Source organism: Talpa europaea (genome assembly GCF_964194135.1).
Source record: "Talpa europaea genome assembly, chromosome: 10".
Classification (NCBI taxonomy): domain Eukaryota; kingdom Metazoa; phylum Chordata; class Mammalia; order Eulipotyphla; family Talpidae; genus Talpa; species Talpa europaea.
Genome location: NC_140077.1, coordinates 22,216,930 through 22,241,249, shown reverse-complemented (window position 1 = coordinate 22,241,249; position 24,320 = coordinate 22,216,930). Strand labels below are relative to the sequence as shown.

Below are 24,320 nucleotides of genomic sequence, written 5' to 3'. Positions count from 1 at the left end.
GCACCACCACCATCATGCTTGCTTAATTTAATCTCATTTCTTTTTGCTTTTGACCCATAAGCATACAAAATCCACTAAGTAATATTGCCAGTAAGAGGCCGTGTAGAGTGATCTGGAAACAAAACTAAAAATGATTAAGGACTATAAAAGTAGAAAATTAGCGATGGTTATTACCAATCAGGTATGTTCCACCATAGCTATTATCTTGAGGAACAAGAACAAGTGATGGAAACTGTTAAAGGACCTGCTTCTGTGAAAGCAATGAGACTAATGAAAATTGAAGAAGGCTCTATATAATTATGGAAAAAAGTCTAATAACCCTGGATTGAAGACCACACACAGAAGGTATTCCTCTCAACACCATGGTGATCAAGGTCAAAACAAAAAGTTTCTTTGTAATGTTGACAGAAAAGACTGGACATGATTATGACATGGAATTTACTGCTAGCTCTGGGTGGTTTAAATGATTCAAGAGTCATTATTCCATTAGTTAATGTGCAAGTGAAGGTGAGTCTGCAAGTGCTGATGTAAAGGCAGGTGAAATAATTTTGGAACTCTAGATAAACTGATTGGAAGGAAAATACTTGCAAGAGCAAATATTCAGTATGAATGAAACCCCCCTGTTCTGGAAGTGAAATGCCTGAAAGGACTTTGATTCACTGGGAGGCCAGATCAATGCTAAGTTTCAAGACTTTTAAGAACAGGATGACAGTTTTGCTTGGGGGTAATGTTTTTTGCATGCTACAAATTAAAATTTTTTGTGATGTGGCACAGTGAGAAGCCCAAGGTCTACAGGCATACATCAGTAAGCACACACTACTAGTATACAACCGGTGCAATAAGCAGTCATGGGTGACCCAGGTCCTCTTCCATGGTACCCCCCCTGAATTGCTCTGCCAGCAAAATGGAGTAGTAGTACTGTTTGGAGAATAACATACCTTTCAAGATTTCTTTCAAACACCTTCCTTTTATTGGTGATCTTCATCCCATTATTTAAGTGGTAGTTCTCCCCCCAAATATACCTCTTTGATCTCACCAATGACCAAGCATTTATAGTAGCTTTTAAGACCTAACTATTTGAGAAGACCTTTTGTAGGGTAAGGTAAAAGTATCAGGCTTTTCTGCCCTCCCGCCATTAGGATAGATGACGGAACCCAGTGGTCCTGAATGCATGCCTGATGGAGTAGGGTGTGGGCATATGTAGATGGGATTCATCTGGGCTAAGACTGGGCTTTTAAGGGCAGCGTCACGGGGACGCCAGCAGAAGAGAGGCAGTAGAGGAGCAGAAGCAGAATGAATGGAGAAAGGAGAACCACAAGCGAAGCAGAGAGAACATGAGAGAACGCCAGAAAGAGTGAAGACTTGCTGGGGGCTGGGAGGCCTGCCAGACTCCCGGTCACCCCTCAGCACCCCTGCCTGCTGTGTGCCTGGTAAATCCCAATAATAGCCTGCAAAAGCCACTGAGGGATCCAGGACTCTGTCCTCCTTTACCTGGTAAAGGGTAAAGTATTTATTTCTGTTGGATCAGAAAACCTGCCCTGTGGCCTTCCTGTCCTGCCCCTTACACCTTTACTTGGGCTATTGTTGCAACTGAGGAAGACATGGATGCACACTCTCCCTAGATTCTGGGAAGATTACAATATCTATAACTGCATTAAGAACCTTACTTGGGCAAAAAAAAGTTACGTTTGTGTTATTACCAAGAAGTGTCTGAGTGGCATCTGGAGTCTGAACCTCAAGAGGTTCATCTGTGACTTCAAAGGATTTTCCAAGGATGAGGAGGTTGCAAATCAACAAGGCTGTGGTTGAAATGGCAAACAGCTTTAACCTGGGTGTGAATGAGATGCCTGTGAGGCACTCCTAGAGGTGACTTCAGAGAAAGTGGCTAATGAGTTGTTGAAACTGGAACAGAAATACTTAGCTAAAGACATCAGAGAAAAGGAAATTTAGAGGGGAAGAAAAGTAAGAACCCCAAGGAAAATTTACAGTGAAGGATTTAGTGGAAGCTTTTTTGCAGACTCTACAAGTTTGAAAATATAGACCCCCCAACAACTAAAAGGTTTTCACTAATAAAGAAGAATGTTCATGGGGTATTAATTTGCTTACAAGCAAATCTATAATTAAAAAAAAAACAGTCAAACCATATTTCTGAGAAGAGTGATACCTAAGAAGAACCTCAGGCAGATCCTTCAGAATGTAATCTAGAAGAAGACATTGTTAGAGGAGATGACAGCTCCCTGCAAGTTATTACCCCTAAAGACCCAACAGTGGGATGAGATGTGGAGGTGGCCGACAGTGATACTGGTGATGTGTGTTTGCGTGTTAGTTTTTATTTATTTTTAAAGATTTAATTAATTTATTTATACAAGAACTGGGGTACAGGCCAGAATCGCGGGAGGGTAGGAAGATTCACCAGAGACAGTGGGGAACAGAACAGGCAGACTGACGAAATACACTGCTTAGGGGAGCAGCGGGCGAGACAGGAGAGGTCTGCTGCGCCATGTGGGACCCTTGCTGGCCAACCGGGATTGAACTGGTGCTGAAGAGGCTGCGGACAGCTTCACAGCACGGTGCTCAACCGCCTGCGTCACCAGGGGAGGCCCTGTGTGTTAGTTTTTAACAAAAAGTTTTAAAAGTACAAAATAAATTTAAGAGTTTGAAAAAAATCTTATATAATGATATAAAAATATTTTTGTACAGTTGTGTTTGGTTTAAGCTAAGTGTTACTATAGAAGTGTCAAAAAGTTAAAAAAAGGTTTATAAAGTAAACAGAAGCTAAGGTTAATTTATTGAAGAAAGAAAAATATTGTTTAATAAATTTAGTGTAACCTAAGTGTACAGTATTTGTAAAGTCTACAAGAGTATATAATAGTATCCTAGGCCTTTACATTAACACTCCACTTAAGATAAGTGCCCTATGCAGGTGTTCTATTTTTAATCTTTTATACTATATTCTCTGCCTTTTCTAAGCCTAGATATGTTTAGATACACAAATACCATTGCGCTAAAATTGCCTGCAGTATTTAGTACAACAACATGCTATATAGATTTGTAGCCAGGGAGTGCTAGGTTATACCACACAGCCTAGATATGTAGTTGTTGCTACCATCTTGGTTTGGTTAAATAGACTGTTGGACATTTTCACAGTGTTGAAATTGCCTGATGCCTTTCTCAAAATGTATCCCTGTTGTTAGGTTATGTAGGACTGTGTATTGTGCCATGGAATGTAGAATAATAACTTATGCTTTTATTAACAAAATTTTTATTTAGTCCCAGAAGCCAAAAACATTAATAATTACCTCAGAAATGAGACATAAACATGCAGTTGAGTTCTACTGACGAGGCTGGAGCAAAAAATATAATCATATTTTCTTGTCAGACCATCCTCCCTATCTTCACCTTCCTCTTTTTTAGTCTGTTGTTAGGATTTATGTTTTCTAAATATTTTGTAGTTATACATTGTTTACCTCTCATGATACATTTTAGCCCCGTTTGTAAATGCATGGACATGTAATGATTTGTTTAGTTTGGTTTTTGCAAAGTAACTCAAAAAATCAATACCAGAAATCCAAGAATGAAATGAAGAAAACATTTCCATTTGCAATAGCATAAAAAACCTCACGAATAAATTTAACAAAAGTAATTTAAGCTTGTACTTTGAAAACTACCAACACTGTTAGAAATTAAAGAGACCTAAATTAATGAAAGACATCCAATGTTCATCTATTTTTAATATTGTTAAGATAAATCCCAAATTGATGTACATATTCAACAAAATCCCAGCTGCTCTTTTTTTTACAGAAATTGACAAACTGATCCTTAAATTCATATGGAAATGCAGGGACCCAAAATAGCCAAAGGGATTTTGAAAAAAAGAACAAAGTTGGAAAACTCAAACTTCCTGATTTCAAAACCTATTATAAAGCCACAGTAATCATGACAATGTGATGCTGGCATAAAGATGGACTTGCAAGTGATTACAGACTCCCTTTGTCTCAGAGTTATTCTAAACTGACACACTAGCTCACTCTAGACTTTTTAAGATTTTGTTAAAAAGTTTAACTGGTATCTTCTTGTCACTTTTAAGGTGACCACTTCTGCCAAAAGGCAAAACAGTGTGTTCTGTTTCTCTTTAGAAGGACTTGTCATTCTGTAAATTTCAATGTCCTTGGTTGTCTTGCGTACTCATCTCTCTGGTGAACTCAAGAAAAGTTATCATTTTATATATGGGAGCTCCCATTGTTACAATGAGAGGAATATTCTCTTCCTGCTTTCCATATCCTAGGCATAGATTTAGCACTCAATTAAAATTTGTTTAAAGTGTGTGCCAGGCAGTATGCTAAGTGCTTACTGCATCATCTCATTTAATCCACACATCTGTGAGGATGTAGGTACTATTATTATTCCCTTTTTTTTTTTTTTGAGATGTAAAACTAAAGCTAGTGGAGAAAGGGAACTAGAGGTACAGCAACAAAGAAATTTGTTGATCCTAAATCACCTTTCCCTTTCAATCCCTCCCTAATAAAATTCTTGAACCTGTTTTTCACTTCTCCGAGGAAAGGCATATCTTTGTGATTGCAAATTCTTGTATCCTCATTTGATGGGGAAAGAAGCATAATGTAAACAGGAAAAAATACCATATGGGTTCACTCATTTGTAGGATATAAAGAAAAAGCAAAAATAAACTCTGACGAAGTGGTGGTTCCCAGAGGGGAAGGGAGAGTAAAGGAATGGTTTGGTGGTAGATGGTGATTGGACCTTTGGTGGTGAGTGTGGTGCGAAACATACAGTGGTTGAAGGGAGAAACTGAATACCAGAAGCTTATAGTATTGTTAACTAACATTACCTCAATAAAAAGAAAAAAAAAAAAGGAAAACTTGGGGGTCTAGTTGAACTTTTGATTAACTGGGAGAAGATACTTTCAGAGTCCAAAGGCTTTGGGTAGTCAATACTAGCACCTTGGACGTTTAACAGGTGAGTGACAAAATGACCGTCCCTCATAACTTTGTGGTCATGTTCCACTTTTCTTTTCCCTTCATCTGTTGCCAGTGTGAAATGGCTAATAACCTTTAGGTTTTAAAAACATTTTTTTAAAGGATTGAAGAATTTTAATTCCTTTACTAACCTGGTTTCCTTTCCCTTCATCTGTTGCCAGTGTGAAATAGCTAATAACCTTTAGGTTTTAAAAACATTTTTTTAAAGGATTGAAGAATTTTAATTCCTTTACTAACCTGCTATGTGGGAATTCCTTTGGGTAGCTCTCATGCTAGGAACCTTAAGTGTAATAATTTGTGCCACTTGCATACTCATCTCTCTGGTGAACTCAAGAAAAGTTATTTTATATATGGGAGCTCCCATTGTTACAATGAGAGGAATACAAAAGTGGATTAACAGTTTTTTGATTTTTAAAAATTTTGGTGTTTTTGTTCATTTCTTGCAAGGAAACAATGAGATGAGCCTGATCAATAAACTCAAATAAAACAAATGTTATTAATTCACTTCTTCATCTGTTTTCTGAAATTCATTTTCTATGGTGTGCTATTTGTAACTCACCACATTAATCATTCTACATTTTCTCATGTGTTGGTTGATGGATAGAGGCTAAGTTTCATGTATTGCCTGTCTTCACTGAAAATTCAACACCTTTTCAAGTATTTGACATGTATAATATTTACTGGGTGATAGATCCCTGGTCATTATTGTAGTCACAAACAGCACTAATATAGACAATGCTAAAAGTTAAGGCAACAGGTATACAGAGACAAAGAGAATTGTTTATATATGGGAAGCTATTTTAGAATGCCCTGGTCTGATATAACAGTCATTTATATGCTTCCACCTCTCTAGTTATCGGGGAATATGAAGAACAGAGAAAGCATCCAGGAACCTAACTTTGATTATTACAACCACAAAGTTCCTGATATTGATCTCAGTGATTGTGAATTCCCACACGTAATTGAAATTTATGACTTTCCCCAAGAATTTCGTACTGAAGACCTTCTACGGATTTTCTGCTGTTACCAGTAAGTATTTGCAAATTGTTAAGAATGTTAGGAAAAGTGGGCTGTAGTTTTCTCAATTTCTTCTGAAAAGTCACTTCTTGTTTTTGTACTCCCTGTTGTTTACTTTAGCATCAAGTTTATTGTCTCTTCCAAGTTCATTGAAAATCTTCTGTATCAAACCACTCCATCTTCTGGGTTCCTTAAAAATTCTGTACCCCATATTAGGTTTAAGAAGAAGATCATCAGTGATAACTTATGAATCTGTTTTCATAGTGCAGTTGGTTCTTTTATATTTGTTGTAATTATTGATATATGTGGATGTATATTTGACTTCTTTTTGCATGTGTTTACTTGTCCCGTCTTTTTCTCTTCTTTCTTGCCTTCTTTTGGATTGATGAGGTATTATTCTCATTCCATTTGGGGGGAAAATGATAATCTTTCTATTCTTTGGTGGTTATTTTAGAAATTACAAAATGCATGCTAAACTTATGAATGGCTTAACTTAATGTTTTTACCCTCTTTCCAAGCATTATAGGGATTTTTAATTCCATTCCCTAATTCCAGTCTTCCCAATCCCAGATTATATGCATTTTATAGCTTTGTTCTTTAATTTTTTTTCTTTTCTCTTTTACTTTCATTTGACATTATGGTGGTTATTCAGTGTTTAAGATTTACCGACTTTCTGTGTTTTTCATTTATTCCTCTTGTATCTTGTACCTTCCATCTGAAATCTTTTTCTTACTGCATGAAGTTACCATCTTTATCACTTAATTTAGTAGCAGTCTGCTAAAAACAGATTCAGTTGTTTTTTAAAGACTTTATTTGGGCTTTGTTCATGGAAGATATTTTTACTGGGTATAAAATTTTAGGTTGGTAGTTATTCTTTCAGAAATTTTGAGGATATTCTGCTGTGTCCTACTTTCTCTGTTGATGATGAGAAACCAGCTGAATGTCTAAATGTTGTTTCTGAATTACTGTCTTTTCTCTTTGTATGCTAGGAGGAGTGTTTGTATTTCTCTTAACTTGTTCTTGAGATTGGTTGTGCTTCTTAAATCAGTGTTCAGTAGTGTCTTTCATTGGTTTGGAGAACACTAACATGCTGTTCTTGAGACATTATCTCAAGTATTGTGTCTCTGTCCCTTTTTCCTTCTTTTAAGGTGTCAATTAAATGTTAATAGACCTTTCACTTAATCCTTATCTTATCTCTCTTTTATATTTACATCTCTACTTGTTACATTCTGAATAATTTCTTTAGTTTCCAGTTCAATTTTTTTTTTTTTTTTTTTGGTCAGCTGTTTATAAGTTGTTGGTAAGTCACTATTGAACTTTTAAATCCCATTTTTCAAAGTTCTATTTTTTTTAAGATTTATTTATTTATGCATACAAGAGCTGGGATACAGGCCAGAGATGGGGGGGGGGGGTTGAGGGGATTCACCAGAGACAGAGTGGGGAACAGAACAGGCAGACTAACTGAAATACACTGCTGAGGGGAGCAGCGGGCGAGACAGGAGAGGTCTGCTTCGCCATGTAGGTTTCTCTCTGGCTGGCCAGGGATCGAACTCATGCTGCAGAGGCTGTGGATTGTTTCATGGTGCGGTGCTTAACCCCTTGCTGTACAGGGAGGCCCTCAAAGTTCTATTTCTTTATAAAATCTTCATAGTCATTGTTTAATTTCTTGTTTTCTCCAAGTATTTTAAAGATTTTTTTTTCTTTAATTTCTTTAAGTATTAAACATAGACTTTATTCTGTGTCTGATAATTCCTTTAACTGAAGTCCTTTTACTTCTGTTTCTACAAATTCTTGATCATAGTGCCTTGCTTTTTGGGAGGGGAAAATTTATTTATTTACTGTGAACCCATCATTTTCCTTGGAATTTTGTTTATGGGAATTGAGGTTACGATGAAAGAAAAGGATTTCTCCTGAAAGGATATGTATTTTCTTTTGCTAAGCACCTGGGGCACTAACAGCCCAGGAACACTAAATTAAATTATTGATTTGAGGTTATTCACACCACTCACATAGAAATTTTTTAGTGGAAAATGGTTAAAAAAAAGATTGTTCTGTGTCTCAAAGAGTTTATTTTAACTTAATACCTGCAAATGTCCATTCACTTGAAACTGTTTATTATGGTGACAAATCTTTTATTTTTTTTAAAGCTACTAGTCTATTGATAGAAGAGTTCTTTTAAATCATCCTTATAACATATCACTTGTTATTTCCAGTCTCATGTCTTTAAAATGGAGCAAGAAGTTTAATATAACTTCAGAGTCATCTGAGTGCATATTCTTTATAGGTTAGAATGTTTTCTCTGTCTTTTATAGCTGTTTTGTCCAAACATAAATGATAATAGATTTTTGGATTTTTTTTTAGTGACTTCACCTTTCTTTAGTCTTCCAAAGCTCTTGACTGTGTTTTTTATAGACACCAACTCTTCTTTATCACATTTATATTTCATTGGGTTAATTTTATTGTGCAGTAAAAATATAAATTAAAACTGATAAAAGTGGGTTTTAGAACAATTGGTATATATACATGCATAACAGAAGTTAAAAGAGTCAGAAATATACCTTTGTATCTCTAGCATATAAGAAAAAATAAGCTTCAGGAGTAAAGAAGTAGTTCAGAAAGAAAACAATTAAAAAGATTTTCAGGCTCTGAAAGAAAGTCAGTACTGAGGATTATACTTTAATGCTCCAAGCCTGATATTAAAAAAGAACCAGGGTCTATGTTTGAAATCACAAAATTAAATTTAAAATTTGATTCTTGTATATTTTTTGAATATGTAATATTCTATATTAATTGGGAATTAGTCCCCAGTTTTTATTATAGGGCCAGATAGTAATTATTTTAGGCAACTCTGCCATCATTGCACAGAAGCAGCCAAAACCAAAACATAAACAAATGAGCATGGCTAACTTCAATGAAACTTTGTGTACACAATCAAGCATCCTATTTTTCTATAAAGTTCTAGTACAGACAAAACTAATAGCCTTGTACCTCACTTATGTTTGATTGGGGAGAGTATCAGTTCTATAACTAATAGGAAGGAGGGGTGATTGAATCCTGAAAGGGCAATTAACAATTTGCCATAGATGTCACTCTAAACTATAGTGTAGGTCAGTCTAATAATCACAGTTGTTAGACTCAGTTTCAATACATGTTCGATATAAAACGTGTAATAGATTTTTTAAAGCAGTAACGATTAAATCACAAATTAGAACTACTTTACATTGTCCTTAATAATGATGATCTTTAAAACTAATTATCAGTTTTGTTGATGTCTAGAATTTCCTGGAAATTAGCTAATTCTTATGATTAATTTCCTTTTGTTTTATTTCTTCCTGATCTTACCTATAATACCATTTTTTTCAGTCAAACCCAAAAATATTCCCAAAAGAGAGAAGCATTTTAAAGTATTATGAAGTTTCAGCATCTAAAAGGCCCTTCAGAAACCATCTTGGTAGTTTTCTAGTCTTTTTATAAACTATTATGACACAGATCTTTACCATTGAACTTTTTCACAGTATTGAACTTTTGAACCAACTCCTGTGGTCATTTTATGCTCTGGTCTAACTTAACCGTACGTTCAGGAAATTCTCCCACTAGCTTTCAAAGCCTCCTTTTTTCCCTCAAAGGAATTTTTTTCTTGACTGGTTGTTAAAGAGGAAAGATATTTTAGCAGTTGTGTATTTTTTTTTTTTTACTTTATAGTGCTTTATAAAAATAAGGTTATAAAGTGCAAAATGCCTGTCATAACATGTCTGAGTCAGTTATCAGTCAACTTCATGTTTTAACCACCACCTTCATCAATATTAATAATCTTCCAGATGAATATTGCTAGTAATAATAAAAAATAATGAGCGTCATTCATTTGTTAAATGCCCACTAAGTGCTCAATATCATGCTCTTTGCCTTGTCATGGATGATCCCACTTCCACAACTCTGTTCACTGCAGATGAACAGACCTCGCTTCAAGAGTGGTTAAACCTGCCCACCTGTTGTGGCAGAACCTGAGACCAGTTATATCTGACCCTTGTACCCCTGCTCTTTCAACAGCCCTATGTTGAATCCATGAACAGTTTTAAGCTCCTGAGAAACTAATAGTCATGTCATCCTGACAGTCCTTGTGTTCACTAGACAGCCTTGCTCCAAAATAAAGGGTTTTTTTAGTACTGAAATGGTCATCCTTGGATCTTTCTAATCTGGTCTGGTATTTCTCTTATCTTGATTTCTTTTATCCTGAATTTTTCTGACTTTGCTACAATTCTTTTCTATTTTCCCCTTTCTTGCCTTTTTTTTTCTGTAATACAGGGGATAAAAGGTCAGCCTCTTTAATTATAGTTTCTTTTTTCCCCATTACTTGGTTTTATTTATTTATTTTGCTTTGAATGAGCTGTCTCTCTCACTGTCTCTGGCTTTCTTTGTCCTTGAGCCCACATTTGTGTTAAATCCTGGTGACCTTCCCTGCCAACCTCCTCCTTCACTATTCTTCTTCCCCACTTTTGCTTCCTTTTTCCACCTCTTCTTATTCCATACCCTTAAGAATATCTCTTGTAAATAGTGCATTAAATACTTTGCCTCCTCAAGGGACTTGTGAGGCTTAATTAGTTGATGTCCATAAAATGGCTGGGGATGTAAAATACTCCCAGGTATTTTCTTTATGATGGTATTATTGCTTTTAAAATTCAGTGGCTTTTTCTGTCCTCCAAGCTGTTTTTTGTGTCATTATCCCCATCCCACCTTGTGCTTGTCGAGTGTTTTACATTGTCTCATCATGAAATGTTTTATGAGACTGTATGAAAGATTTTATGAAAGTAAATTTTATTTTGAGAAGTAAAATTGTGTTCTTTTGTTGCAGAAAGAAAGGATTTGATATTAAATGGGTAGATGATACACATGCCCTAGGAGTATTCTCCAGTCCGATTACAGGTATTCGCTCAATGAATTCCAGTATTCTTTTACTGTTTATTTCCTCTTGCTGTTGTCCTTATTTTTCTTCCCAACTATTTAATTCGCCTTGTAGGTAATTGGCAGATACAGATTTTGCCACCCATGTGCTTCTCGTCTCCCTTTTCACCTGAAGCCACTTGTATTTGAAGAGGCAGTTCCTTTCTAGGTTATTTGCTATGTAACTGACAGTTACGATAGTGCATAAACAGGCTGTAGGTAGAGAAGAGGCCAGTGTGACTAAATCTCATACTTGTGATTTTTTTTTTTTTCCCACCATAGACAAATGAATTTGAAGCATTCCTAAACCTATCCAGTGAGAAATTGTAATACCTGCTTTCTAAATATATGATGGGAGCATTTCACATACATCATCGGCTTCAGGACATGCATGTGGATGCACCAGAGAAATTAGAGATGTTGATTCTTGTCTGAACCACCTAGAATAGGAGTATATAAAGGGACCACTAGTAAATATTTTAGACTTTGTGTGGCATAAGATCTCTTTCCCTATTTAACTGATGTTTTAGAAAGTGCCCGTAGACAGTATGCCCAGGAACCAGCAAGGCTGTTTCAGTACATATCTATGTATGAAAACAGGTAGCTGAATAGATATGGTCACAGAGCCATAGTTTGCTGATCCCTGATCTAACATAATCACTGCCAAGTTGTTCCTAATGGATTTCCTGAGCTTACCATCTCTTTTGTTGTCAGGAAAGAAAAAAACGAACACATCTAGGAAATACTTTCTAAGAATTCGCCCAAAATTTTGCTTTGCATCACTCTCCTTCATTTCTTCTACATCCTTATATTTGTTCTTTGCAGCTCGTGATGCTCTGGGTAGTAAACATACCATGGTGAAGATCCGGCCCTTGTCGCAGGCCACAAGAGCTGCCAAGGCCAAGGCTAGAGCTTATGCAGGTGAGCCTGTAATCTGGGTTTTTTTCTTGTTGATAGTGGTGTTACTGTTTTTTCTCCCAGCAGTTGTGCAACATCCAGAGTTTAAGAGACTTAGTGTTAAAGGAAATACATTTTTAAAGGAAAAGAGAAAAGGCTGTGGAAATATGGCCTCTGAGTAGCCACCTGGAGAGAGAGTGGGAGATACTAACTGCAACAAAGCAGCCGCACCCTTTCTTGGTGACATCCTTATCTAGTTTACCTCTGTTAAGCTGCTGGATAGAGTCACTGTAAGAAATTGTGTTAATACAGATAATGAAGCCATAGTTGTTTGTGCTTTGCCATGTTAATTTCCTCTGACCATCATCTATCAGGCTTGTATTAATTACTGCTGATGCAGCCCTTGTTAGTCTTTTTGTATGTTAATTACTGAGTTAAATCACTCGGAGCTAGAGTGCTTTCTCTTCCTTACTCCCTTATACTCCCTCCCTCTCTCCCTTACAGAATTCCTCCAGCCTGCAAAGGAGCGTCCTGAGACTTCGGCAGCCCTAGCCAGAAGGTTAGTCATCAGTGCCCTTGGGGTTCGAAGTAAGCAGAGCAAAACTGAAAGGGAAGCAGAGCTCAAGAAACTGCAAGCAGCCCGAGGTAAGTTGAAGTTAACGGAGTTCTTCTCTAGTCCCTTTAGAGCTCACTATAAGGCATGCGTAAAAAAATAAAAACAAATGAAGCTCATTCCATTTTGTCATTTCCATTTCCCAGAAGCCTTTCAAGGGTATTAAAATTGTTTTCATGCCTTATATTTAGGGGGAAGACATTTCAGGATTTGTCTGCCTGTTCTACACACTGAGGCATCCTATCCTAATCCATGCTCCTGCTGCTGTTTTCCAAGATAGGCTCTGTCTTCTCAGTTCATCCATGGCTTTGTCTATAGTGCTTACTCCCAACTCTTGAAAAAAATTTTCTTGTGACAGTATAATAGTTTCCCAGGCAAACAACAGCAAACTCCATCATTTGCCATGGTTTCACTAGACAGTGATGTTGTTGTTACCATGATGTTTTCAAATGGTTGATCTTAGATAGAAGACAAACTAATGAAAAACCAGCAACTGACATTGATGGTAGTAACTATAGGAGGTATTTTTTTTCCCATTGATGACAGTCTTGATAGGTTAATCTAAATGTACTCTAATGGAGCCAATCATCTGATTATTTTCCAGGACCTAAGAGAGTTCCCCGAAAATATTTAGACTGATCCACCAACAAAATTTTTCTTTCACTTTGAAGCTGAGGATAATACTCCTCTCTCCCCTTTATAGTCTGTTGACTTGTATGTAAAGGCTTGGGACTCCCGCTTTGCACTTAAGTATTTTTTATCAACCTTCAGGCTCACGATCTGTGGAATCTGTGAAGGCAATTTATTTTGAAAATTCCACTTAACAAAAAGTAACTTCATTTTTCCTTTAAACGAATTGAAGTTTCAAACTCCTTGTTTATTGCTGGTCTAACAAGGCCATTAATACTTCCTGTCCACTCTGCTTTGGTGATAGCAGGCAGCTTGTGGACTCTAAGCTGCACTGGCCAGATAACCAGTGACAAAGTGTGTCATGGCAGGTGCTAGAGTTTCAGAGTTGAAACCAAAAACTAATTTTTGAAACCTTAATGATTGTAATGAGGCAGTTTTGATTTTTCCAATGCATTTTCATTTAAAGGCCTTTTACAGACTATGGAAATGGGAGGATTCCTCTGGTTTTTACAGATGGCAATAACGGGACTAGATTAAAGAGAATGTGCAGTGTTCTTAACCCTTTATTAATTGGTTGTCTCTGAGGAAAATGATTACTCTGTGATAGCCATGATTATCTCAGAAGATCAATAGAGGGTAATAATAGTGGCATCTATAGGAGATATGACTCTTTTTGCAGTGTATCATGCTTACCTATGAGTATAATATCACCTGTATCTCTACAGATAGTGCAGCAGTCATCTTGCATGGATATCATCTGAGTGTTCTTTCTAGTTCTCTCTAGGCACGTCAGCTTGCAGCTCCATTTGAAATACTTGTTTTAAATGCCTAGCTATACAAAGGACATTTCAGTGAAGCACTAAAAATGAGACTGTTGTTAATTGAGTAACCTACTCCTTATTTTTTAAAAGGAGACCTTTAGCTGTGAATAGAAACCCCGTGATGTAAGTTGCTCCTAGGCACTGGTGCTGAGACTGTACAGATGATAGAGGATTCTTCCTTTATTATGCTCCAGAGCTTTCTCGTTCTTCATATCTGAGAAAACACGTGTGGAAAATTCATGGTATATTTGATAAATGATAGATCTCTTTCTGGCTTCTTTATGTGTTGAGCTGATACTCTTAGATCTGCCTGTATGGAGTCCCAGGTTTCTCACTTAAAACATTTTTTCTGTGGAAATTAAAAATATTGTGTAGGGAAAAAAAAAAAAAAAAACCTAAAAAAACCCCCACAACTGTTTAGGTATTAAGCAGATCAAAGATTTTTGTCCCAGCTCTTCTTCCACTGTAGGAGGAGGATTAAGTATAGCATGATGACTAGCATTATAGACTCTGCAGTCAGATTGCCTGGGTCCACATCTTAACTCTGTTGTTCACTGGCTATAAGAGCGTGGCCAAGTGTTACTCTCTGGAGGCCTCTGTTTCCTCATCCATAAAATGGAAATCAGGTGAGATAATCAATGAAAGACATTTAATTATCTCCAGAAACCATACAGATGCTCTCCTTCTTATTTCTGTAGACCCATAAGTATGTGATAAATGTTAGCTTCTCCTGTTTTTATTAGTAATGGTAGCAATATCATTATATGGTGAGTCTAAAACGGATTGTAGTGCCTATTTTTTTGTCATTACTCTCTTTTATTTTAAATTTCCTGTAATAATCTATCATTTACATTTGGTATTCACTTAAGCGCCTGCCCTGTACAAGGCCTTGTGCTCCCTATTTAGGAGAATTTTGGAGATAGGAAGATTTTGTTCCTTTCTTTAAGATTTACAGTCTAGTGCAGATTTCTGCCTGGAATAAGGAAGAAAATGTGAATCTTGTATTTTAAGTAATTGTTTCCTCTCGATTCATTGTGAAGATTTTAAGATTAAAAGCCATTAAAATGTTTTTTGTTGATTGAAAGGATTGGAAGGAAACTCCAGGCAATGTAACATGCTATGATGCCGTTGTGTTATGAAAACAGTGTGGTGCATAGTATTATCTCTAGTTTAGAGCTGGCTCAGAGAAGTTAAGCACCTGGCCTAAGGTCACCCAGCTGGTAAATTGAGACGAGGCATTTGAATCTAGGCCTTTAATTAAAACTCATACTCCTTCTATATTACTGTAATCCCTCTTGAAGGATTTTATGGGTAATTAACATTTTTTCCCCCAGGACTAAAATAAGTTTTAAGATCTTCAGAAATAAATTATACAGACTTTTTTTTTTGTTACCTTTCTAATGGTTAGAACTTTTGCTGTCAGAAAATTCTTCTTTAGTCTAACTTAAATCTGTTGATAATTTAGACCAGATTCCTCTTTTTCCCTTAGAAACAGGGAACATCTGGACACCATTCTGTTATCACAACTTTTAACTATAAAGATCAGTAGCAGATCATTTTGGACTAGGGGAATCTGGGCCATAATAGAGTTTTTGCCATTAACTAGCTGTGTGGCTGTAGGCAAGTCTCTTCAACCTCTCTGTGCCCCAGTTTCCAACAAAATGAAAGTAATGTTTGAGCACAACATATGTTAACATATGTAAAAATGTTTAGGAAGGAGTTTTACAAATTCAGTATATTGTTGCTTATATCATTGTTGGACAGTTAATCTGCATTATAATATAAGCTAATAATAGACAGATATGCACTATGTACTGCTGCTCCCTATCCGTTATCCATGACAAAGTCATGCTAGTGAGTCATGACATTCATAATGAGTTTTGACATGATGTTGCAAACTGATGAGAATTAGTATGGGAATTTAAATCTGTGTCATCCTGGTATCAGTATTTTTATTAACAATACTATAGAATGATTTCCTAGACACTCTGCTGTCAGGCACAGTGCCTAGGACATAAAAAGATACTCAGGATACAAGTTCATTGAATAAATACATGAATGACACTGCTTATTTTAATTTTTCTTCATAAATCTTATTTTATTTTTGACTCTATGCTGAAACCTATCAAGTCCTTTCTATTTTCTTTATAAAACTTAGAGTTGGGTTAAACTTATGAAATCCTTCTAATTAATGAATTTTGGATTTGTGATTTTGAGATTTAAATTCGTTACTGCTAAGTTTCTCCACTCCACTGTGTTCTTCTTACCCTTTTAATGAGAAGTCTATGTCTTATTTCTTAGGAGATTTAGAAAGTAAAGCTACTCTGGGAAGAATCAAGAAATAAGAAGTACCCAAATCATTTTAAGAAAATCCTATTGTATATTTCAGGAGGATAATAATCCTTGAACATGGAGAAAGTATTTTTTAGTCCAACAGAATGTAAAACAGATCAGAGTTATGCTAAAAGTTGGAATGGAAGCATGTCATTGATGAGTACTCTGTATTTGACTTCATCATGTGTTTCACACTAAATGATGAAACCACATTTTAACTTGGGAATCGTGTAAAATTTCCCCATGTCCCACTTCTCAAAACACTTGATTCCTACCCAAAATTAGAGGTAGAATTCATTACTTCTTACATTAAGCTACCTTCTCATTTTCAAAGCTTCCCATAATTTTATTTCATAACTTTTTACTGTAATGGATAGTAATTAATTGGCTGGTTCTAAAAGACCATCTTTTGGGTCACAGGCCTGAAAGGCAGAGTAAGTAAACAATACTTTGATCTCCTAATTTGATTAATGAAATCACTAAGAACTTAGAAGTAAAAGTGATTTCTATAGGATATTTAGTCAGCTGTAAAGAGAAAATCACCGTTGCTACCGTCTGAAATGTTTTTTTCAGGCACCCCCTATTCTGCCTTAAAGGACAGTGCTGCATTTGCTGCCTTACAGTCTAGGTCTTGTGGCATTTTCTTGGTTCCTTATCTCCCCTGATACGAAGGTCTCTTCATTTTTAACCATGCTTCCTTCCATTTTAATGTGATTTTTTTTCTTCTGTGATATAGTAATTACCCATATTTTGGGTGTCACTTGCTGTTAAATAAACTTCTGTCCCTGGCTTATATCAGAGATGAAAATGTTAATCTTAGGACTGACCAGTTCACCCAATATTGCTGAATAAATATTACCTAGTTCTTTGTGTTGATTTATCTTTTATTATCTTAATGATATAGATAATCACTCCACTCTCCATAGTTAAATGCCCCCCTTAATACTTAATGTTATTTGGACTGTATTTTCCCAGTATGTTAATGACTATATAAATGCTTGGTAAACCTAAAATCTAAAACCTTGCTAAAATTAAGAGGTAACTTATATTCTCCTTGATCTGCCAGGTCTGTCAGTTCATGAAAGAAAGCAATTAGATTAGTTTGACCAGACTTGTACTTTAAGTCTTCATGTTGATTAGTACTCTGTAGGTGGCTAAAAGTGGATTTTGTGATGATTTTTTCCCATTATGTTGTTAGGTATAGAAGTAAATTTTGAAAGTTTTAATTTGCATCCCTTTATTTATTTATTTTTTTAGACATAACACCAAACTAGCCCTTTTAAAATCTTCAACACTTTCTGTTGCCTCAATGAGAGGTGGTGATTTCAATCAACTCATTTAATATAGTAATTTCTGCCAATTTATTTATTATACTGAGAAATGAAAGTCTCCAGGGCCAGCTCATGTTAATACTTTAGGTTAATCATTTCACTCTCATTCTTCTGTTCTTTAGTTCCTTGCCCTTTGGGCTTCTGTTTGGCTTTCTCTTAGTTTACTTTTTTTTAAGGGTTGGCGATAAAGTTAATTGCATTTTCATGTAGTCTATCAGCTATTATTTGCTTTCTTTCCTCTTTAAGAGAGAAACATGTTTATTTTTCTCTCGGTATATTTTTCACATTTTTTTCCTTTTTTTGGTATATTTTTTTCAGATTGTATTTTCAGGTGTCAGTACAGTACAAAATCTGTCTATTCTGTTCATGTTCTTTCTTTCTCAGTGTATACCTCACATTTTCACGATTTCTTTGTGCTTATCAATTGTCTCCCTGTCCTTACAGGCATCTTCATATGGTTTGCCACTCGAATTTCCCCTTATATTTACATATATTTGTTCTTTGAGATCTACACTTTTTTCTTAGAAAACATTTTGGATAGGAAATGTTTCAGAATTTTGAATTTTAGAAAGGTAATATGGTTTAGAAAGGTAATATATAGTTATCTTAATATAAATTTCATAATGCCAAAATCAGATACATAGATAGTACTTCAGCAGTGTGTCACTTACTTGCACTAAATGGCATCTGTAAAGACTACAAGCAGGTTTTTATCCTTTTAGATTAGATTTACCACCAACTGAGGTTTGTCACCAAACTAAAAATAAACAAAACAACTTTGTTTTTCAGAATTGCTTTGACTTTGGAATTATAGTTGAATCAGTACATTTTCTTCTGCTGCTGCATTTCTTTTCTTGTAACTTCCTCTTTAAGTTTCCAAGCTTAATGGAGATTTTGAGTTCTAATGATTCACTTTTCTGTTTTTTTCACTTTTCCTTGGAATCGAAGACCAGCTTTGATTGCCTTCATCCAGGGCTGCCTTTGCCTTTCGATCCCTTCCTAACTTTTCTGTGTTTGTAAGAATCTGACCCATAGTGCTTTCCAGGGAAGCCCTGGAATTGTTTAGACGAGCCTTGTCCTTGGTGCTCTCCCAGAATTCTACCTTGAAGCCTGCCTTAAGGCTGAGTCATAGGACACGGTGTTAACTACCCTCCAGTTTGGATTCTGCTGACAACCCCCCCACCCCCATTTTTTGCCTCTTGTAACTTGACTGCTATATTCAGATAAAGCCACAAGATGGTGCCCAAATAGCAGCAAATTTCTCAGGTTTCCAAGTGCCAGAACTTCCTGACCAAGTTCTTTGCCCTTAAAGTACAAGTCAAATATAGTGTAGGAATTTCAGAAGAGATCCTGCTAATTTGGAAAGATGTCAAAATAGCAAGTGTTTAAACTCACCTTGATTGCTCTTCATGACTAGCAGAATCTTTTCAGATGCTATCAGAAATAATAGCCCTTGGAAGGAAACACTTATTAAGTTTATCATCTGTATTTTGTGGTCCCAAGATATACTTGTCAAGAAATTAGAACCAGTGTTATTTTGGTACCTGGTGAAATGCTTGAGCCGCCAAACATGTATGGACTATTTTCTCAGGTCTGGTGAAAGTGCTAAATGGAGAACTAAGTGTCTGCGTTAAAAATTGAGAGTGGATTGCCCCGATTTTTAGAACTAGTCCTACTTTTCCAAACTCCATTATATGTGGTCATTTTTTTCCATGTTGAAATTGTATATTCTGGAAGATTTTTGGCTCCTGGCAGTCCTCTGAAAATAATTAAAATTTGATTTGCTTCTGAAATATTTTTTCTGAAAGGCTACAGTAGGGAACTATGACTTAAGCTATATTACTGTTTCCATTTGCGCAAGAAGGTAGAAGAATAATGTTGAAAGTTATTCCTACTGAAATAGCAGTAAATATTAGTAAACTGGTAATAATGGGCAACCATATTAAAGCACTAACACAGTTGAGAAGTAGAATTAAAGCAAGACTAGAATCTGGCTTTGCTAGATATTCCACACCCTTTTTATTTCCATTAGTCTCAGATCTTTCTTTTTTTATTATAATACTGTTTCCATTTACAAAGTTCTTAGGAAGTTAAAGATATCAACTCTTAATCAGGCAAGAGAAAAAAGGGAATTAAAGTTTGCTTTGTAATTTGGATTAAGGGAAAGTCACTGGTTATACAGAAATGCTATCATTCCTAACACTGCCCTTATTTACAGAGAGAAAACGGTTAGAAGCCAAGCAACGGGAAGACATCTGGGAAGGCAGAGACCAGTCTGAAGTTTGAACATCACTCAATGGAAGGGATAACTCCATGAATTCAGAAAATAATTTCCATAGTCTTCCAGCTAAGAGGATCCTTCACGACCTCTGTGTACAAGCAGATGTGCATGTTAATGAAGGAAAGTGGTAACAGCGATCAAGACAAGGACTGACTGACTGTAGAAAGAAGATAGACTTCTCTCTGTCTTCACTCCTAATGCAGTTCTTTGGAATCGCTTACTGTGTTGCGCTTACTGTGTTGCGCACCAGTCAGGAAGAAACTTGGAAGATGTGACTTTTCAGGGCAAGTCACATTAGCATGGGGCACACTTCCAAGATGTTTTAGGCAAATACCAAACAGAGGATTCAAACATGCAATGATGGGAGATTTAGGCCCTGCAACAGCAGGGTGTTTATTCTATACAACCTCACAAAGCTGAGAATAGCAATATTGGGGGGAGGGGGAAAGGGAGAAAGCAGTTAGCACAGAGAGGTTGAAACAGTGTCTAGTCACAAAATCCACACTGCTACTTCCAGAATGCCAGAGTTGGTGAACTGCAGCTGATGTGGGTGTTTGGACTCCAGAGTTTGTCTTTGCAGAGAGCCTGGGGTTGCTCCAGCTGCACAGCAGCCAGGGGTATGCCAGCTTTATTTCTCATAGGAAACCAGTCTGGGGAGTGCTGGTTGCAGTTGAAGCAGTGCTATCATGTTGGAAGAGAAAGACATTAAAATCTATTTTATATTGTATGTCACTCTGGTATTTGTCATTTTGTCATTACCACAGAGAAATTGGAGAGCCGTTCTCCTCTTCATCCCTATAATACCATGCATGGGTTCAGTGGATCTGTTGATTTTATCAAGCCCCGCTAGGTAGAGAGCTGATCACCTCTCTGCCCAGAGTATAATTCAGAAGCATCTCTGCTGGGATAGGTAAGTGGCTGCTCCTCTCTCCTTGTGTGTGTCTTCCTTGTACACCTCGGCCCAACCTCTTGCCTTTTCCATTTCTTTCCAATCTTGACATCCTGCAGACAGCATCTGGCACACAGCATGGTCTCGGTATGATCTTCTCAGCCTGTGCCAAAGGCACTTGGCAAGCAGCACCAGAGCATCACTATAATGCAGAGCAACCAGGATCAAGCAAACACCTCTGGGCAATGAGATTCCCTAAAGGATGCAGACAAGTCAGAACCATCAGCTCAGGCTTTATCCCCCTCATATCTCCATTGTCAAGGTTTTTTGGAAAGTAGTTCTGCACTGACAGAATGGTAGTGTCAGACCTCAGGATGCCGCAGTAGCAGGAAGTAGTGTCTCATTGTTCTTTCAATGAGGGCAGCAGCCTCGTTTTTGTATGATTTAGTGCCCGTGACAATGATGGATTATTAGCATTGCCTAGAACATGGTGGAGTGGGGTTCTGTTCAGACATTTCTTAAACGGCACTGGCCTTGGGCCTCAGTCCTGACCCACCCATCCCTGCTGCTGTTCCGGTCTGGAGGCCCTCTCAGACTTGCTCAGCACTGTTTTTCTCATTCTCGGTTATTTCTGAAAGTGTCCCTTGTTGATATTCAATGCCTCCATCCCAAATTTGGGAGTTTAAGTTCTTGACAGTGTCCCATGTCCCTCTCTCTGCTTTGTATCACATAACTTGTGCTCTCTATCTTCACAGACAAACTTCTCCAGATAGGAGTGTTTGAGGGACTAGTGTGACTGCATGTGAAGGGGAACTCGGAATCGTAGCCAGGTTTCATACTGCTGGTAGACCTCGAGGTGCCCCTTTATTCTGTTATGATTCTTTGAGGTGGAGAGGATCCTTGGACAGAAAAAAAAGGAGGGAATTCCTCCCAGCACCTGCTTTTGAGGGTGCTTATACTTATTGACAGCATTTTGGCTGATAAAGGCATTGTTAATGGTAAAATATGATTATTACTCCGCTTCCTTATAGTCCTAAGATTTCTAAAAAAATAACGTTTTTTAATGGTGTGTGCTAGATGGCTAGTAGCTTATGGTTTGTTTTTTTTCCCCCGCCAGCCATCAGCCACCTCTAGCTTTCAGAATTATCCTAATAATCAGACCCAGAGAAAGATTTTCTTTCTTGCCAATACTGAAAACTAGGTTGTGCTGCTGCTTCCACCATTAGTAGGAAATGGGATTTTTAGGGATTGACTGGAAGGCACATGGTTTTCCATGACCCACCACAGACTCTTATCAAGCTTGTGCAGATGAGGATCAAATCCTTGGTCACATTAAATGGGCCTTCACCAGCTGGGCTAACTGGGGCTGCCACTGGCTCCTTTTTCAGCCATGTAGGAAGCCAGCACGTGCCCTCCACTTTGTGCAGCTGGTGCTTCACTTGTGTTGAAGGTCTGAATCCTGGGATTTATAATAGAAAGATCTGTTCCCCTGTTCTAATACATTTCCCATAGAGTGAAGGTCTGTGAAATAGAAATAAATTAGGCTTCTGAGTAGTAACTTGAGGTTCTTAGCACTTTAGTTTCTCAGAGACTGAGTGTGCTGAAGTGAAAATCTTTTGACATTTTTGGTTCTGCCTGGAATTTGGTGGTTGGTATTCTGCTAACATTCCTCATCTAGTTACAAGTCACGCCAGCCACCAGTCTTTGCATGTCCTTCCCTTTCAACTAGGAGGTGTAACAGCACAACCCTTGTATAGCTTTTTCCAAGAATTAAGACTGGCTACACCTATCAAATGTGTGATGTGGGCAGCAAGACTAGGAGCAGAGCCGGTGGCTGGCTGCCTTGCCGGCTTTTTCTGGCCCTTTTGGAAACTCAATCCAGCAAGAAGCTGTGGGTAACCTCCCTGCCTGAATCTAGTCATCAGTCACCACACGCTCCCCCACTAGCTGCACATTCTTTCACAGACCATTAGCTACATGTGTGAGTATAATGTTGTTACTGTTTGGGAGATGTTTGCTGGATCCAACAGGAAATCAGTCCTTCCCTTGTTTACCTAAACTGCCATGCCAAAATATAATACTCCCTCTGCCTAATGAAGGAGATGAGGGAGTTGAGCGCAGGAAGAAAGCTGCTCTTTGTATTCCTAGAGGGTCCCCAAGAGAGTGTGTCCCTCTTCCTCCCTCCAGAGGGGTAGCTGTCCTGATGTGGGAGGGTACAACTGCAGACCCGCCCTCTCTGCTGCCATTCATCTTGGCTTTGCAGGCTGGACTATAACTGTGTACAACCCATAGACTTTACCTTTTTGCCTCCCACCTTTCATTCCTTAACCTTTCTGACCCGTGTTTAGGACTGAGCCAGGCAGGAGTTGGGCAGCAGCAGTAGGCTAATATCTGGTCTGAGATGTATAGCGGGCTATTGTGAGCACTGTGCCTGCCCTAGGCATCCAGCCAGCAGCCCAGCAGAGCGAAAAGAGCTCATGTGCTGGGAACTGCCCAGAGTCTCGTCTTTGGAGCAGTCCATAGTAAGCAGCCTTCATTGGTATTTGGTGTTAGACTGTAAGGATCACTTCCTAGATGTGTCTAGGTGGAGAAAGAAATGAAGAATCACATGGGCTTTTCTAGTACCTGAGCAAGAGCATTATCACAGCCACATCAAACAGGAATGATCACCTCTCTAAGACTTAGTCTTTAACCAGAGTAAATATTCCCCTTCTCTCTTCGCCATAGCCTCTGGCCCCCACACCACCATACCTGTCTTACTCATACAGAGATGAGTGGCTTCTTTGACTGAGTTCTTTCCATTGCAAACATTTATTCAATGCAAAGTTCACTCCACAAGCCTGGTTGAGAACTGAAATTTAAACCAGTTCTGAGATGCAGTGATTTTGAAGGAGATTGACTTGGCTGCCAGGAATATGGCATGTATTTCCTTGGCAGAGGCCCTGGCAGGGGTGGGGTCCATATCACCAGGCAGTCTTCGTGGTTGGCCTCCTCTTGCTGCTCTTCAGGAAGGCCCTACCTTATCTGACTACTTCGGTGCATCTTCCCCCTTCTTGAGCACTCAGTACCTGGTGGTGTCGGCCCATCAGGACATAAGAGGATGCCTGAGGCCTAAGCTTCTGGGGATCTTAGAAACACCCATGTGTGTAGTAGAATTAAAATTAAGCTCACAAGAACAGACTCTTAGAATAAGAGGTGAGATCTAAATGAGAACAGATAAGCAAGGGGCTGGATTCACCCACTTCTCTGCCACTTGTGACTTTGACACAAGTTGTATTGCTTTGAACTCCTAGCAGAGCACTGACCCCACCTCCTGTCTACTTTAGTCCTGTCCTCTGCTCCTCCGAGACATTGGCAAAGCACCATTTAGATGGGGGATTAGGTCATAGTCCATCCCTCTAAACTGACTGCTCCTGAACCAGGAACTCCAGGGCAAGATACAGGAAAGATTGGGTCTCTGTATGGAGGAGGAGCTCAGTTGAACAAAGCCTGGCGGCCATGGTCCAGAGGCAAAGGCCCCTTGGGGGGCAGCCTGAGAGCCCTCCTGAGGGAGCTGTGCCATCCTAGTTCAGTGA

At 37.9% G+C, this 24,320-nt stretch overlaps 1 protein-coding gene across 1 annotated transcript in view; it reads left to right on the top strand.

The window, feature by feature from the left end:
• R3HCC1L (R3H domain and coiled-coil containing 1 like) overlaps window positions 1-19,861 on the top strand; it is a gene marked incomplete at both ends in the record, with an annotated part of 33,996 nt that extends 14,135 nt beyond the window's left edge. Inside the window, 5 exons of the mRNA XM_084245875.1 lie at window positions 5,848-6,023; window positions 10,861-10,931; window positions 11,775-11,870; window positions 12,351-12,491; window positions 19,794-19,861. Of these exons, the coding sequence (XP_084102001.1) occupies window positions 5,848-6,023; window positions 10,861-10,931; window positions 11,775-11,870; window positions 12,351-12,491; window positions 19,794-19,861 (552 nt within the window). The remainder of the gene's footprint in view (window positions 1-5,847; window positions 6,024-10,860; window positions 10,932-11,774; window positions 11,871-12,350; window positions 12,492-19,793) is intronic.
• Window positions 19,862-24,320: the final 4,459 nt, after the last annotated feature.